The 16,167-nt window shown below is 51.0% G+C and overlaps 5 protein-coding genes across 5 annotated transcripts, besides 11 other annotated features; 3 read left to right on the top strand and 2 right to left on the bottom strand.

Annotated features, from left to right (window-relative positions):
- Nucleotides 1–450: 450 nt before the first annotated feature.
- Nucleotides 451–494: a microsatellite.
- An 85-nt stretch (nt 495–579) lies between these two features.
- On the bottom strand, nt 580–1,371 carry PVX_001945 (deoxyribose-phosphate aldolase, putative; the record flags this gene model as incomplete). Its single annotated transcript, XM_001612699.1, has 1 exon — nt 580–1,371. One exon carries the CDS (start codon nt 1,369–1,371, stop codon nt 580–582), a length of 792 nt encoding a protein of 263 aa, XP_001612749.1.
- A 1,170-nt stretch (nt 1,372–2,541) lies between these two features.
- Nucleotides 2,542–2,587: a microsatellite.
- A 169-nt stretch (nt 2,588–2,756) lies between these two features.
- PVX_001940 (ATP-dependent RNA helicase, putative) lies at nt 2,757–4,628 on the top strand (the record flags this gene model as incomplete). Its single annotated transcript, XM_001612698.1, has 1 exon — nt 2,757–4,628. The coding sequence occupies one exon, from the start codon at nt 2,757–2,759 to the stop codon at nt 4,626–4,628; it is 1,872 nt and encodes a 623-aa protein (XP_001612748.1).
- A 130-nt stretch (nt 4,629–4,758) lies between these two features.
- Nucleotides 4,759–4,780: a microsatellite.
- A 377-nt stretch (nt 4,781–5,157) lies between these two features.
- Nucleotides 5,158–5,186: a microsatellite.
- Nucleotides 5,187–5,554: 368 nt separating this feature from the next.
- Nucleotides 5,555–8,343, bottom strand: PVX_001935 (hypothetical protein, conserved; the record flags this gene model as incomplete). Its single annotated transcript, XM_001612697.1, has 7 exons — nt 5,555–5,798; nt 5,992–6,073; nt 6,185–6,252; nt 6,351–7,229; nt 7,422–7,528; nt 7,712–8,095; nt 8,251–8,343. The coding sequence occupies 7 exons, from the start codon at nt 8,341–8,343 to the stop codon at nt 5,555–5,557; spliced, it is 1,857 nt and encodes a 618-aa protein (XP_001612747.1).
- Nucleotides 5,822–5,898: a microsatellite.
- Nucleotides 8,344–8,722: 379 nt separating the features above from the next.
- Nucleotides 8,723–8,761: a microsatellite.
- Nucleotides 8,762–9,199: 438 nt separating this feature from the next.
- Nucleotides 9,200–9,270: a microsatellite.
- A 231-nt stretch (nt 9,271–9,501) lies between these two features.
- Nucleotides 9,502–9,524: a microsatellite.
- Nucleotides 9,525–10,312: 788 nt separating this feature from the next.
- PVX_001930 (hypothetical protein, conserved) lies at nt 10,313–11,919 on the top strand (the record flags this gene model as incomplete). Its single annotated transcript, XM_001612696.1, has 2 exons — nt 10,313–11,234; nt 11,410–11,919. 2 exons carry the CDS (start codon nt 10,313–10,315, stop codon nt 11,847–11,849), a joined length of 1,362 nt encoding a protein of 453 aa, XP_001612746.1. The 3' UTR covers nt 11,850–11,919.
- Nucleotides 11,920–12,034: 115 nt separating this feature from the next.
- Nucleotides 12,035–12,157: a microsatellite.
- An 817-nt stretch (nt 12,158–12,974) lies between these two features.
- Nucleotides 12,975–14,744, top strand: PVX_001925 (hypothetical protein, conserved; the record flags this gene model as incomplete). The annotated part of the gene is made up of 1 exon (XM_001612695.1): nt 12,975–14,744. One exon carries the CDS (start codon nt 12,975–12,977, stop codon nt 14,742–14,744), a length of 1,770 nt encoding a protein of 589 aa, XP_001612745.1.
- Nucleotides 14,745–14,822: 78 nt separating this feature from the next.
- Nucleotides 14,823–14,861: a microsatellite.
- A 404-nt stretch (nt 14,862–15,265) lies between these two features.
- Nucleotides 15,266–15,290: a microsatellite.
- Between the last annotated feature and the right edge of the window lie 877 nt (nt 15,291–16,167).

Raw genomic sequence — 16,167 nt, 5'->3', positions numbered from 1 at the left:
ATTTTGATGCGTGGCCTTACTTCGCCGCCAGGCAGTTTTGCAACTTTTCCGCCACGCACGTTTGCAACTTTTTTTCCTCTCCGTGTGTGCAATCCACTTTGCCTGTTTTTCCTCTCTGTGTCCCTCCGTTGGGCATTTTTTCGTGAAAAAGAAAACACCCTCATAGAACGCTTTCGTGAAACGCTTTCGTGAAAGGATTTCCTTTTTTACGCTTTACAGTGCGCCTTCATTTGGGGTCTAAATGCGGGGGAGGAAAAAGGCAACTTCCCCTTGCGACTCTTTGTGGGTGAGTTCCGCCCCCGTTTGCCGCCTACCTGCATTCCCCTTGAGAGGATTATCATGTGCAAGTGTGCAAAATCGTCTGCATTCGCATGCGAGTGAGCGGAAAAAAAGAGGGGAGACACAGCCGCGTGCCCTGCGTGCTGCTCATTTCGCCTGACCGTTCGAGGTCAGAGGGGGGAAAAAAAAAAAAAAAATAAAAAAAAAAAAAAATAAATAAATAAATACATCAATGCCTACACGCACAACTGCGTGAATAAGTGCCAACCGGGCAGTGCTTGCCCTCTTTTGTGGCGCTCCCTAACTGGGGGGGCAGCTCTGAATGACCTTCCGGAGCTGGGGGACGAGGGAAGACGAGCCGATGCGGAAGTTGTTCGGGTGGCAAGCCAGGGCGCTGAAGATGCCCCTCGCGAGCAAAATGTACAGGCAAGCCATGCTCAGGTCCTTTATGCCTCCCGAAACTTTCAGCCCAAATTTGTCTTTTTTCTGCGGATGCTCCTCCACGTACTGCTTCATCGCCTTTATTATCGTTTTGACTGAATCTGGCGTCGCATTGACTTCTAACTTCCCCGTGGACGTTTTCACAAAATCGGCATTTCCCTTCAGCACAGCTAGCGTCGTTTGGAGGATTAGGTCTTCCGATTTTAGGGCCCCCACTTCTATTATCACCTTGAGGACCTTCTCCTTTAAGAGCTCTTTAACGCTCTTCGTTAGATGAGTAGCTTCTGCAATTCCTGCCTCTGGGTCTTCCACAATTTTGCTGTAGTTAATCACCAAATCTATTTCGTCAGCCCCATCCGCAATTGCCTTGCGGGTATCTTCTAGCACTTTTTCCACCGGGTCTGTTCCCTCTGGGAAGTTTACCACGCAGGCGACTTTTGGTTTGAAGGGCACGATTTCCTTTTTAATCTGTTCGTTTATGAATTTTACAAAATGGGGGTGGACGCAAACGGCTGCTGCGAAGGGGCACGTCTTGACTGCCTCTTGGCACAGCGCCCGCACGTCTTCCTCCGTGTCGTTTTCGCCCAGGAGGGTGTGGTCGGTCAGGCAGATGGCCGTCCACGCGGCGAGCTTTTCGGCGTAGTTGGCCATTCGCGCGGGGGGTTAAGCGGCACAGTGGGGGGAAGCGGCAGTGGGAAGGCAAACGGGTAGCTCGTTCGACTGGGAAGTGGAGAGGGGGGGATGAGACGAATCGACGAAGCGAAGAAGAAACGAATCGACGAATCGACGAGGCGACTACTTGCCCGCTTGCCCCGATTTGAACAACGGAACCTCCAAATGGGAAGTGCTCAGATCACATGGAGTCGCCCCCAAAAGGATGTCCTGCGTAGGCGGCGTTCTCGCCCTGTTGAGCGTTTCCCCTGATGATGTGAAGGCCCTTTTGGAGCGTTCGTTTAGGAGGCTACACAGGAGTGGCTCACTCGTTGTGGAAAAAAAGGGAAAGAGAAGAAGGAGAAAGCGAAAGAGAAAGCGCTTACTCCGTGGCGCAAATGAAGGGGTCGTAGCAGAATCCTTTCGCAAGGTGCGCGGGGAAAACGAGGGGAAAATTGACGTTCTCGCAAAAATGGGGATCGCCTTGCCGCGGCCTACACGGAAAGGGTGAGAGCAACGCGGCGTGACTGGCCACTCCTTCGACAAGCACCTTGCCTTAAGTTTGCGTTTAAATGCGTTTAAGTGTGTTTAAGTGCGTTTAAATACGTTTAAATGCGTTTAAGTGTGTTTAAGTGCGTTTAAATACGTTTAAGTGCGTTTAAATGCGTTTAAGTGTGTTTAAATGTTTTTAAATTTAGCTTGCATTTAAATTTACCTTTCGTTTAAAATTACCTTCCGTTTAAAATTACCTTCCGTTTAAAATTAGCTCCGCTTTAACTCACCTTTGAGGGTGAAATTTCTTGGCCCCCTGGGGAGTATTCCTCCGAGTGAAAAGCGAAGAAAGGGATCGCCCCCCCCCGTCGCTGCCCCACCGAGGGAACACTTGAGCGTAAGTACAAAAAACGCATGCAATGATTTAAAAAAAAAAAAAGAGGAGCACAGGAGCAACTCACGGGGGGGAAAAAGAAAAAAAAAAAAAAATATAAAAGTGACCTACACAAAAGCGTGCCCCTATTTTCGCTCAAAAAAAATTCCCCCTTTGAATGAACTGTAAAGAAGACTTAAAAAGGTCCCATGTAGGGAACATATCGGGAGGGGGCGAAAGTTTCCCCGTCGAATGGCAGGCGCGGCATACGCGGGGGCGCCACGGCGCGTTGCAGAGAAGGGCAAACCGAGCGACAAAAAAAAAAAAATAAAAAAAAAAAAAAAAAATAAAATAAAAAAAATACAGTTTTTAAATTTACAGTTGCAGTTTTGAGCTGCAATTTATTTGCGCCAACTTTTTCGCTTTAACTTTTCCTTTTTACGCCTTCCTTTTTTCTTTTCCGTTTGCGCTTCCGCTTGGCGACGCGGCTGGCCTCCCCCCCTAAGTGATACGGCCCAACATGGAGGTAGCCAAGCAGCTAACCTACGGGCTGAACCTCACGCGGTGCCTGAGGAATGAGGACTTGATGAGTCTGAAGAGGGAGAACCTCAAGCCGCTGAAAAATATTATAAACATAGCACGGGTGAAGGGTGAGAGGAGGCAGACGGAAGAGGGGCAGCCGGGTGAGAAGCGGCAACCGGGTGAGAGGACAGCCGAGTCGGTGAGCTTCCCCCATTTTTGTGAGGACCCCAATTTGGTGGGGAGCTACATGAAGAGCAACAAAATAAACGTCGAGTTTGTGAATTCTAGCGGGAGCGTGGTGCCCATTCGTTTCTTCGAGGACCTTTCGAGGGAGCCACGTGGAGAGGGGGTCAGGGGGAGGGGCGTACCTGCCGCATCGTTAGGGGAGGGGACCACCCTTCCGAGGAGTGACTACCAAAAGATTATTAACACCATCAAGGGCACCTTTGGATTTACAAGCCCCACGAACATTCAGAAGATATGCATCCCCACGATTTTGAGGGGGTGGAACACCATCTGCATTTCGCAGACGGGAAGCGGGAAGACCTGCGCCTTTTTGGTTCCCCTGTTGGTGAGGCTGATTTGTGCAGCGGGGGGGGAGCGGCATGAGGGGGAGAAGCAGCAGGAGGGGGAGAAGCCGCAGGAGGGGGAGCGGCAGGAGGGGGAGCGGCAGAAGGAGGGGGAGAAGCCGAAGAAGGAATCCGTGGCTACCCCTTCCCCGGAGGAGAAAAAAAGGCGCACCCCCGTCCGAAGCCTAATCGTTGTGCCGACGAACGAACTGGCGAGCCAAATTCACGAGCACGCATCGGTCCTGTTTGAATCGTTTCCTCAGTTTGCGGTTCTACATCTGACGAGGGAAGACCAAGTGGGAAAGGAAGAACCCATAGATGTGTGCATCTGCACACCGTTAGTATTGATTCACCTAATTGAAATAAAAAAAGTGACCCTACGCAGATGCATGCTCGTCGTGTTTGATGAGGTAGACAAATTATTTGAGGTAAATTTTTTAAAACATATCAAGAGGCTTCTACTAGCTATTCAGAGGATGAAGATGCAGAAGGTATTCACCACGGCGACGCTTCCAGGTAGCACCCGCTCCTTCATCAGTACCCTGTGCCCCACATATGCACTGGTATACTTTGGAAGAAGCATCAATTGTGTTAATAAGAATGTGAAGCAGGAGCTGATTTATCTGAACAGTGAAGAGGAAAAATCCCTAGTTTTGCGAAACTTGGTTGTGGGTGGAGGGCTACATATCCCCGTGCTGGTATTCGTGAACGGCGTGGAGAAGGCCAAGAAGGTGCACAGCACTTTGCGTGACTCTGTGGGTGGTGGGGAGAAGGCAGCGCACGTCGCTCTGCTTACCTCCGAAAGAAGTAAAGAGGAAAGGAGGCAGGTCTTTAAGAACCTGCAGGAGGGACACGTGTGGTACCTTGTATGCACGGACGTCTTGAGCAGAGGCATCGACGTCCATGGCATCGAGACGGTAATAAACTACGACGTTTGTTATGATAAGTACAGCTACATCCACAGGGTGGGTCGGGCGTGCCGCTCGGATGCGGAGGGCGGAAAGGCCATCACCTTTTTTATGCAACAGGACGTTCGGCACATGAGGGACATCGTCCGGTTCGTCAAGAGCAGCGGCACGGAGGTGCCGGCCTACCTGGAGGACTTCCCCTTTGGGGCGGCCAGGGGGAGGCCCAGCGGTGTTAAGGGGAAGCGAAGCGGTGTTAAGGGGAGGCAAAGCAGTTCAAAGGGGAAGCGAAGCGGTGTTAAGGGGAAGAAGGCCCATCTTAAAAGGCCTCAAACCGGTGTGAAGGCCAAAAAATTGCCCTTTAAGGCGCCCAAGTCGAGCACGAAGAAGGCGTAGGGGCCCTCCCGCAAAGGCGAGTTTGCAAACCGCCCAACTGTGTGCGCATCTACATTCGATGGCGTCCCCCCGCGCGGACGAGGCCATTTCACCCCTGCGCAGTGGTCACCAATTGGGTGTGCTTCTCCATTCCATGTGTCTTTTTTTTTTTTTTTTTTTTTTGTCATTTTTAAAGGGGGTAGATCATTTGCAAGGTGGTTTTTTTGTTCCCCCTGGTGAAGTGACCCCCCATAGCTATTTTGCACAACCGTTCTGCACAACCGTTTCGCACAACCGTTCTGCACAACCGTTCTGCACAACCGTTTCGCACAACCGTTCTGCACAACCATTTTTCATAACCTTTTCCACTACATGCTGAGGCAGCTTCACATGTGAGACTTCCTCCCCCTTCTGTTCGAATCGCATAACAATTTTGAGTTTCCTTCGGAGGGGTCGCCCCCTGGGGAAAGAAGTAGGTGGAGTGGGGGCGGCCGTGCCATGCTCTCACGTGGGTAGGTACTCCATTAATTAAAACGTCGTTGGGGGGGAGAAGTGTAAGGAAAAAAAAAAAAAAAAAAAAATAAAAAAATAAGCGAAGTAGAGTTAACAAACTAGTGCATACGGCGTGCAGCGAAGTTGAATTAAGAAGGCGTCCGTCCAGGCGGGTTGCCAGGGGCAAGCGTGTTTAGCGGCGAGCAAAGCGGCGAGTCGCTATACACGCCGCTAAACGCGCTTCGCACGTGGGTGTGGTTGCTAATTGGTTGCTAATTAGTGGCTCTTTGCGCTGCGCGCCGGCAGCAGGGAGGTGCACGAAAAAAAAAAGAAAGAAAACAATAAAGCGTAGTAAAGCGTAGTAAAACGAAGTAAATCATGCGGACGGCGCACTCGGGAGCGCTTACGAATCCGTCTGTCAGGTGGCTACCCCACCGGTGAGCTGCTCCCCCCCGTCAGTCGATCTTTATGGAGGAGTAAATCTTCCTGAGGAAGACGAAGGAGGCGAGGAAGCCAGCCGTGCCCGTGTAGATGAAGCACGTATAGGACATGATGAACGAATAGGCGAAATAAATGAACGTCTCGGCAAAGCTGCTGATATTGAGCTTCACAAAAAAGTAATAAATTGAATACAGGAAGAAGAAGAGGCCGGAGGACCCGGGGGCCACGAAGGACTTCCACCACCAGTTGTAGTCCTCGCTGCGGTGGAGGAGGAGAAAGGGGTAAAGGGGTAGTGAGTGAGTGAGGAGGTGAAAGGGGTAGTGAGTGAGTGGGGAGGTGAACGGGGTAGTGAGTGAGTGGGGAGGTGAACGGGGCAGTCATACCACCCGGCTGCGTCATCGGGGGGGCTACGCTGCGGGACTGAGCGGCCCCACGTCGCATTCCCACTTACCAGGAGAGGGAGTAGTACGTCAGGGCGATGGACAGCTGGGCGCTCAGCAGCCCGAGCAGGAAAATCACCAAAAAGAGGAACCCTGCGGGGGGAGGGAGGAAAATGAGAAAAATGCGATGAAAAATGAGGTGAAAAATGCGATGAAAAATACGATGCAAACGAACCGCTGAGGTGAGGCACTTGCGTGGCTTACCGAAGAGGTAGTACACGTTGCTCTTCCAGAGGGAGGTGAACAGGAAGAACAGCTCCGTGTACATGGACCTGCAGCAAGGCGGTAGGGGGGTAAGGCGGTAAGGTGATAAGGCGATGTAGCAATGTAGCGGTGCGCACGTGCACACTCCCGCACGCATGGATCATACGCGAAGAGGATGAGGCCCACGAGGAGGGAGGAGACGCAGAAGGAGTTGAGGAGGGGCTGCTTCGGGATGTGCCTCGGGATGTTGTTGACGCGCACGGGGAGCTCCAGGGGGCTCTTCTTGTTGCCAATGTAGGAGCCCAAGCACGTGAGCGGCACGGATATGCCAAACCACAGGACGCAAACGAACGTTAGGGAGGAGAAGGAGATCGCCGTGTTCGACTGCTCATAATGAAGAACCAAATTGATGAGGAAAAAAATAAGAAACAAAATAACCGGGTAGATAAGAGAGGTCCTAAAGAGAGTCAGCTTCACATGTTTGCTCTTAAAAAGCTTATACAGTCTAGAGGAGGAGTAGCCAGAAATGCTGCTTATGAAGGTCCAAATGAAAAACATTACTTGGATGTACCTGTACCTGTGCTTGTACTTATATACCCCAATAAGGAATATCAAAGCGCACACCACAATCATAAATATCAGCTGTATACCCACCCCCACAAAGGCAGAAAAGAAAGTAGAGTTCACGGGCTTCCTAAAGACATCCCCATGCACCAACTTCCATCCCCGGTCATCTATATCGTCCGTTTCAAATATATTAGTGTTCAGTCGGTTGTACTTGCTAATGTCTTTGTGAAGGGCCTTGATGAGGATGGAGCTTATGAAGAAGCAGAGCAGGATGAAGAGGATAATGCTGTTAACAATAGAAAACCAGTGTATCATGCTCTGGTCGTTTAGATTCCTGTAGTAGTGCTCCGACCTGTGCTGGAAGGACTTGTCGCTTCGCACGTACGTCACGTCGTACTTGAAGGTCACGTACTGGTTCTTCTGCATCTGCATGGGCGCCTCGTTCCGCTCGCACCGCTCCTCCAGCTCGAAGTTCACGCTAAGGTTGAGCGGTGGAGGGGGGAAGCGGTGGTAGGGGGGGAAGAGGTTATACGCGCTTATACGCGGTGGTAGGCGGTTATACGCGGTGGTAGGCGGTTATACGCGGTTTTAAGAGGGGAAAGCATCGGCAGCATTTTCACGCAGCCGCTAAGCGCTCTGCCGCTTCACTTCGCCACTCCACTGGGCCCACCTCTTGGGCTCCACCTCGAAGCCCACGATGTAGTTCTGGTCCGACTGGCCCCCGCTGTTGTTGTGCAGGATGGTGATTTGGAAGTACGTGTACAGCAGGTAGTTCTTCTGCGGTGAGGTGAAGGAGGGGCGGTGAAGAAGAGAAGAATCAACGGAGCGGTGGGGGGTGCGCCCCATGGCCAAGGCATCCAACTGAGCGCGCCGCGGCACGTCACGGTTCGGTGCTCAACGCCGTGGAACGTCACGCTACGCCGCTATACGCCGCTACACCGCTCCGCCGCTCCTACGCACATCCTGAATGTAGCCGACGGGGATGCCCGTGTAGTAGAAGCCCTTGCGCCGGGGGTCCTGGCGAAAGATATTTAAATTGTCCACGGAATACACCATGTTATAGTTATAGAGGATGAGGTGCTTGTACTTATCGTAGGCCTGGTCGTCTACGTAGACTCTACAGTAGAAGGCACACTTGGTGTCGTTGAGGAAGGTCGTTTGAATGGAGGTGGGGTGGAGGGTGTCCCCCGAGAGGATTTTGAAGATGTTGGGCGCCTCGTCGCCCGCCGTGCCTGCGCTGTCCGCGGAGCAGAGCGGGAAGGTGAAGTAGTCCAGGCTCGTCACCGCGCGCCGGCTGGAGAGGTTCTTCACGCTGATCGTCACTTTGTCGCCCCGTTTGTAGGTCTGCCGTGGGGAAGAAGTGGGGAGGGGGAGAGTTAGAAGATTAGGAAGGGCGGTCCGATGTGGCAGGGGGGTGTGCGAATGGGCGTGCACCACGCAGGGGGGCCGTCACGCTTCCCAGCGCCACGCCCGTGACTCTCCCCTGCGCCGCTCCCCACCGTTGGGTTCATCCCGGGGAGGTAGGACGCCACATCTCGAACGCAGTGGAGGAAGACCACCGCGAGGGCCAAAAGAAAAACCTTGCAAGTCATTTTGCCCGCTTGGCGCTACGTGCACGTTGCTCGCGCTGCCGGCCATGCCACACCGCGTCGCGCCCCAGGGTGGAGGGAAAGAGGGGCCTTTCCGCAGAGCGGTTCTTCTGGCTGGTTCTTCTGGGCGTTTCCTATGAGCGGCACTTCTGGGCGGTTTTCCCTTGTGGCTCTCTCCGGTGAAGAGGGCAAGCACATGGCGCGATGCACAGGCCGACCGCTGGCGTGAAAAGGGGAAAGCTACACTAAATGGAGGTGAAAAAAAGGAAGGGGCTTCCGAGGGGCTTCCCAAACGGACTTCCCAAACTTAGAAGAGTTAAAAGAACTGTAGGCGCCAGGGCCTCATGCGAAGCAAGCCTCCTGTGGAATTGCGACTAGGGGGGCAGAGAGGAAAAAGAGAAAAAAAAGGAAAGAAAAGAAAGGAAAAAAAATATAAGCACATATAAGCATATATAAGCACATATAAGCATATATAAGCATATAATGCATATAACACATAATGCATATGTACACTGTGCGGTAGCTCACACGGGGTGTTCTCTCCTAACACGTTGCGAAGGACCGCTTGGCCGGTGCGCCCTAAGCTGGGCGCATCTCTCGTGGGGTTGGAGTCAAAAGGCTGGCGGCTCGAACCGAAGGCAGCTTCGCCCGTGCACATGTGGAAGGGGCACCAACCTTAGTGTGCCAATCATCAGCGCTTCTGTACTGATTAGCGGAAGAATGGCGGAGGACTGGAGGACGAACCCGGGCCGCACCCATTCCGCACCCACTCCGCCATGTGCTTGCGTGCAGGTGGCGACTCGCTCTCCCGCTGGAAGTTGTGAGCCATTGTCGCCACTACACTGAGGCGGTCCCCTTCGTTCAGATTGAAAAAAAAAAAAAAAAAAAAAAAAGAAAAAGAAGAAAAAAAGGAAGAAAAAGAAAAAGAAAAAGAAGAAAAGTAACGATGGGTGATGAGAAGTTACTCCACGTTGCGAGAAACCACGAGTAGCCGCGCCAAGCCTAGTGACGCAGGACGAAGCTGTGAGGAAGCAAAACGATGACGCACGGGTGGCGAAACAATCAGGAGAGAGCCACCCGCATTTGTGTGGCTGCTGGGCAGGAGGACCTGTAGCTCCCTGCTGAGCAGCTATTGGGGAGGCGCAAAAGGGGGTATTTCTCTTCTCTTCCATTTTTTTTTTTTTTTTTTTTTTTCTCGCCCCCCCGGGCATATCCCTGCACATGCAGCTGCGTTGTGAGAGTAGCGACTTTACGTTGGGGCTATAAAAGGGAGCATCGGGCGGGAGAGCAAAGGTGAGCGTAGGAAAGAGTGTAGGAGTGAGCGTTCGAGTGAGCGCTGGAGTGAACCTACTAGTGAGCGACCAACCGGGTGGCAGGGAAAAGACCGGCTGGGACCAGCACACACCAGAGGGGCGACGCAGATAGGCGTGCCTCGCCGCGCCGCACCACGGAGAAGAGAAAAAAGAGGAGGGAAAAAGCGAAGAAGGAGAAAACGAGGAGGACGAAAAAGAGGAAGACGAAAAAGAGGAAGACGAAAAAGAGGAGGACGAAAAAGAGGAAGGCGAAGGAAACAACCCCCCACGCGTACACCCTCTGTGACGTACGTGTCCTCTGCGACGTATTTTTTTCTTCTCCCTTTGGGGGAAGGCGCTGCGCTAAAGCGGCTAACCATGAAATGTGGGCAAAGGCAGAAGTGTGTGGCTTCCCGAAAGTGGTTTAAAATTTTTTTTTCCTTTTCCAATCGGTGAGAAGGCGACTGTAGCCTCCTCCGCAGGTTTTCGCAGCCCAGCTTTAGTGCCTTGTTATGATGAGACTTGCCCGGAGGAGAGGTAGGCCCAGGGGGTAGTCACTGCTCCGCAAACCGCGCCGCCAACTAGCTCCTCCGCAAACCACGCCGCCAACTAACTCCTCCGCAAACCACGCCGCCAACTAACTCCCCTCCGCTAACCCCTTTGCCACCCCCTAGGAAACGATGAAAGCAGTCACGTTGCTCCTCAGGGCCGCCCTTCTCGCAGTGGCCTGCAGCCTGAGGACGCCCGACGTGAGGGGCGGGAGCGGAGAGATGATTCCGAGGGCGCACCCAAAGCATATCCTCACTGAGGGGAGGAGAAGGGGAAGAGGAAGGAGAGGAAAACTAACCTACACGAACATAAACTTCCACAACATAGATAAGAATGTAAAAAATGAAATTTTAAAAAAAAAAGATTTCAACTACAACGAGACGATAGGAGAAAAGCTGAGGAAGCTGAAGAGGCTGAAGAACGTGCTGAACAGGTACTCCTTGCGGATTGACAAAGAGGATTTGGAAAGCTTAAGGAAGAGGACGAGGGATCTGGTGAAGACCAAATTTGACTTTGCCAGAAGTTACTACGTACATGTGTATAATAAGTTGAAGGGGGACTCAGGGGTAGTCTTTCATAAGTTAAAACGAGGCTATAACGTTTGCTACGACTACCTTGGGAGTAGCCACATCATCAGCTCTCTACACCATTGCTATCTGAGCCTACCCTTCCTGAGCAAATCGAGCTCCCTACCAAAACTGGTTAATTACAATGCGGTGAACGTTCTATTCATCCTGTTTACGCTCCTCTATTTTAAGAGCGATTTAATTTATAGCCTTTTTAAAAAGAAATATGCTTTCATTGGAGAGTTCCGCAATGTGAAGACGGACCGACTTGTGAAGATGCACACGCTGTCTACCTTAGCTTTTTTCTTTTACAAATTTTTTGTGTTGCGGTTGTTCTTCGTTTTGAATTCCTACAGCTTTTTTTCTCGCAAGCTGTCCCTGCTGAACAACTTGGTGCACGTGCTTTTTTTTTCCTTCCTGTCCGTCTACCCCTACTTCCTCGTGCAGGCCAACTGGGGCAGCTTCCACTTGCTCGGCTCGCGCAGAAGTAGGTCTCCGCGGCTATCGTAGTTAGCGTTATTAGCGGCGTTAGCCTAGTTAGCGCGGTTAGCGGCGTTAGCGTAGTTAGCGCGGTTAGCGGCGTTAGCGTAGTTAGCGCTGTTCGATGCGCCCGTACCGCCTTCCCGCCGCTTCACCGCTTCACCACCGCTTCACCACCGCAGGCAAAATCCTCGGGGGCGTGGTGCTCGCGCAGCTGCTCCTCATCTACACGCGCCTCGTGTGCCAGAACAACTGGGCCTTCCTCAAGAAGTGGACGGACGAGCAGTTCTTCAACCGAGACGAAATCATCAGGGCGCTCAAGGACGACCAGAAAACCGACTTCTACGTCAGCCTCCTCAACCAGTATAGCTTCCTCAAGAGGCTCTACCTGGGCAACAACAAATTCTACGAGCTCCTGCTCCACCTGCACAGGTACAGGTACCTCCTCGATGTCATTTCTCCCATCCACTCGCTCTTCTACATTTACATCGCGCACTCCGCCTACTACTACCTCAGCAATTTGTCCTTCGCCGGCATTTACATTTCCTCCTTTTCGCTGGCGCTCTTCCTGCTGAACGTTTTGTCGAACAGAATCGACATGTACTTCCTGACGCGCGCGTAGGTTGTCGCGGCGCGGCGGTGCACATGCACAAGCGTGAGCGCAAGTGCAGAAGCGCACATGGAGAAGCGCACATGTTTACACACCCACCCGCTTCCCCACTCACCACTTGCACATTTGTGGGGAGAGACTCCCTTTTCTAATTCGCGGAACCCCTGGGGGGTGCGAACGGGGACCCGCATGTGCGTGTTGTCCCTTTTTATTTATTTATTTATTTATTTATTTATTTATTTATTTATTTATTTATTTATTTATTTATTTATTTATTTATTTATATATTTATTTATTTATTTATTTATTTATATATTTATTTATTTTTTTTCCTTCACCCCCGTGGGCATACCCCATTTGTTGAACCTTTGGCTAGCTCACTTCCCCACCCCCGATTTTTTTTTTTTTGTTCTCCTCCCAAACGTTTTTTTTTTACCAATGCTGGCGAAGAAGGTGGCGAAAAGAATAAAAGATGAAAGCTTCTAATTTGCGATTACAAACCTCTCTTGTTGGTCGTGCTCCCCATCAGCCGTGAAGGGGGTGCCATGCATTAGTATAACGTGCACACATGCGGATTTACGTATCCCCCTTTTTGCAAAACTGAAGCGGCGTCATGCCAGCTAGCTGTGGAACGTTAGAGGCGACGTTCACTCAGCGAATGTGCAGTGTGTATCCCTTTTTGGAGAAAAAAAAAAAAAGAACAATCGGTGGTATCTCCCATTTGATAATTAACGTGCCTTGACGGGTTATTACCTCTCTCTAAAGGCGAAGCAGCAATGTGTATACCTCTGCGGATGTCTTGTTCGCTTTTTTTTTCACATTATTTGGCACGGAATTTACCTTCCCTGTGCATATTTTTTTTTTTTTTTTTACCTAATTGGCCTTATTTTTTCTGCCCTTTTACCTTGCCTGTTCATATATTTTATTTATTTTTTTTTTTTTTCTCAAAATTGTCACTTCGTTTCTGTGTCACCTTGGCTGTTTACACTTTTTTGGCCAACCGTTGCGGTGTTTTTTCTCCCCTTTGCGGTGTTATTTCTCCACGTTACGGATTTCCCCCCACTTTGCGTATTTCCCCCCTTGGAAGAGTCGGCAAAACGGGGTGCCGTGTGTGCCTTCCCCAGAGAAGCCAGCCAAATGAGCCTAAACTTCAGCGACGATGATGAGGTGTACACCCAGGATGGGGCGAAGAACGGCGAGGGAGATGACTTAAATGGGGGCGCGGCAGAGGACTACATGGGAGACGCGGCAGAGGACTACATGGGAGACGCGGCGGAGGACCCCGTTGAGGGAGAGCGCAATGAAGAGGAGGAAAAGAAGAAGCGGAAAAAAAGCATCACGTTTCAGCTGAAAAACATTTTTAACGACGTAGCGTTGAATAAAATTACTAGCTACATTAGGAAGAAGCGGAAGAGAGAGAAGCGGAACAGCTACACAGGCGAGTGGAACGACTCGCACGGAGGTGATAATCAGAGCAGCAGCGGCGGGGAAGAAGGCGGCAGTGACGATGCAATGGGCGAGGAAGAAGACGAGCTGCAGAAGTACGTGCGGGAGGAAAAAAACAAAATAAAGCAAATACTCCCGGAAAATGACGAACTGTGGGACATATACATGTACCTAAATTTAAAGAAAAAGAAAAGAAAAATTGACTACAACGAAAAGCACTACACAGCAGCCATTCGGAAGATCCTACAGTGTGTGACGAGTGACTACAAAGCTGTCGTTATTGCAAAGCTGTTCGAAAATAAAGTGCTCAAAAAGTACTTAATTTTACCTGACCAGTCAGATTTTTTTAAAAACAGCAAAATTGAACACATCGGGAGGAATACCTCCGTCCCAATTATAAAAAGGAAGAATTCCCTGCTGGTAATGAAGAAGAAGCTAGTTGAGGTGTATGTTAAGGGAAACTGTTGCAGTTATACGAAGGACGAGGAGTTGTGTCACTTGTACGGCGGGGAGAAGGATGGCGCGGATTTGTCTGACCATAATGGGGGAGCAGACCATAATGGGGGAGCAGACCATAATAATATGGGAGATCCCCATCGCGGGGAGTTTAATCGCGAGCAGCCCAATCAACGGAGCAACTTGGAGCAGGCGGGGAGAGACACCAACTTTGTTATTGAAAAGGAAAAAATAAATCTGGAGCTAGCCAAGCTGACGGACAAGTACACCCGAATGGTCCACAAGATAAAACAGCATCGTAGGAAAAACTTAAAAACAAGTTTCAATCTTTTTATGCAATTAATAAATGAAGTCATGTCCAAGCTGTATTTCCCCGTTAATAATGTGTTGCTTATGGGGGAGAACAAAACTGACCTAACAGATATATACAAAACGGTTCGGCGGAAATACAATCTGCATGATGTGCTCTCCAAGGTGCAAAGCCTCAGCCAGAAGAAGGAGGTGTATGAGCACTACCGCGCCTACTTAATTTATAAATACAAAAGCACCTACTCTGCTTGCGACCAGCTGTTTAAGACGCACCAGATGGGCGAAAACATTAACATCTTCAATTTTAAAAGTTTTTACAACACGGAGTTTGGGGCGGACGAGTTTTCCGTCGTTAGGGCGCAGGAAGCAGAAGGGGTGGAGGAAGCAAATGAGGCGCACGAAGCAGGCGGAGCGAGTGGAGTGGGAAGTTCCCCCCACGGAGACGCGGCGAAATCCGGGCAGGGCGCACCCGGGGACTCCTTCGCGGGCGACGTGTACGACGTGTACGACGCGGAGGACTTCTTCCAAGTGAACGTGGCCCCCGAGGGGAAGGCGGGGGGAGCAGCAGGGGATGCGGCAGGAAGCGCCGCTGCGGCGGGTACCGCCCCCGTTGAGGAGACGCCCCTCGAGCGGGCCAAGCGGATCGCCCGCGAGAAGAAGCAGAAGCTGATGGAAAGCAGAGTGAAGATCATATGAGGGGTGTCCTGCGCTGAGTGCGCGCGTCTGTCGCGGCACACCCGTTTAGCCTTCTCGTTTTTATCCCTTTTTAATGCTACCCTGCGCGTTTATTTATTTTTTATTTTATTTTTTTTTATTTTATTTTTTTGCTGGACCTGGCCGCTTCCCCGCGGGGAACAAACCGCTTATCTGAACGGCTCTTCTTTGGTGTTCCCCACGCCCAAACGACTTGGCCTCCAAAAAATTCTGCTCCCCAAGTTGTAACTGCCTCGTGTGTGTGCGCGCACAGGCGTGCCCTCGATTGCGTTGCAGCGGCTTTCACGCGGAAAAAAAAAAAAAAAAATGCTCCCACGCCGGGGTGCATACCACACATAGGGATGGTCCTCCCCGATCCCTTTGGATTAACCGCTTCCCAAGGGTGCCACACAACTGGCGCTGGGAGTTGTCCCCGAGTGCCGTTCCGTCTGCGCACCCCACCGTTGTAGCAGAGCGGGGGACTCACCCTGTTGACTTGTGCACACAGAGAAGGGGGAATAGCCCACGTGCCTCTTTTTTTTTTTTTTTTTTTTTTTTTAAACATGTAAAAGCTGTCCGTTTGGCTAACTCGTCCTAAAATTTCATTTCCAAAGGAGCGCCCATTTGGATAGCAGAACGGAGGGGGGTCAAGTTGTTCACTGCGCGGTGTTAATTTATAACAAATTAAGTGAGCACTCCACAGGGACAGGCTAATTGTAATCATGTGCATGCGTGGAGGGAGGAGCTGTATGCCCCCACTTTGTGCTTTTTGCGAAGGCGTTTTTGCGAAGGCGTTTTTGCGAAGGCGTTTTTGCGAAGGCGTTTTTGCGAAGGCGTTTTTGTGAAGGCGTTTTTGTGAAGGCGTTTTTGCGAAGGCGTTTTTGCGAAGGCGTTTTTGTGAAGGCGTTTTTGCGAAGGCGTTTTTGCGAAGGCGTTTTTGTGAAGGCGTTTTTGCGAAGGCGTTTTTGTGAAGGCGTTTTTGCGAAGGCCTTTTTTGCAGACCTTCTTTGTAGGCACTTTTTGAAGGCATTTTTTGTAGGCACTTTTTGTAGGCACTTTTTGAAGGCATTTTTTGAAGGCCTTTTTTCGGGCCCTTTTCTGCCTCGGCGCGACTTCACCCATCGGGGGGAGGGGACTACACCCTGGAACGCGAAGAAGGAAAAAACCCACGGGGTGCGCTTAGCAGGTTGCTTACCCATTAGGAAAGGGCACTTACGCCGCATCGTCGGGTAAAACAAGCGAGGCATACTACGTGTAAACTCACGTGCCCCTGCATGCATGCTGCAAATGCTTGTGCGTGCATACACGTAGTATGCCTCGCTTGTTCCTTGAAGAGCAGGTGTTTCCCTTGCCTTTCCTTTCCCTTTCGCCCCGCCGACCGGCCCCCTCGAGGCGATAGAACGGCAGGTCATTAGCAGAGCCGCCC

This window comes from Plasmodium vivax, chromosome 6 (assembly GCF_000002415.2).
Source record: "Plasmodium vivax chromosome 6, whole genome shotgun sequence".
Lineage (NCBI taxonomy): Eukaryota > Apicomplexa > Aconoidasida > Haemosporida > Plasmodiidae > Plasmodium > Plasmodium vivax.
The sequence above is the reverse complement of the archived record's forward strand: the minus strand, read 5'-3'. Positions and strand labels throughout refer to the sequence as shown.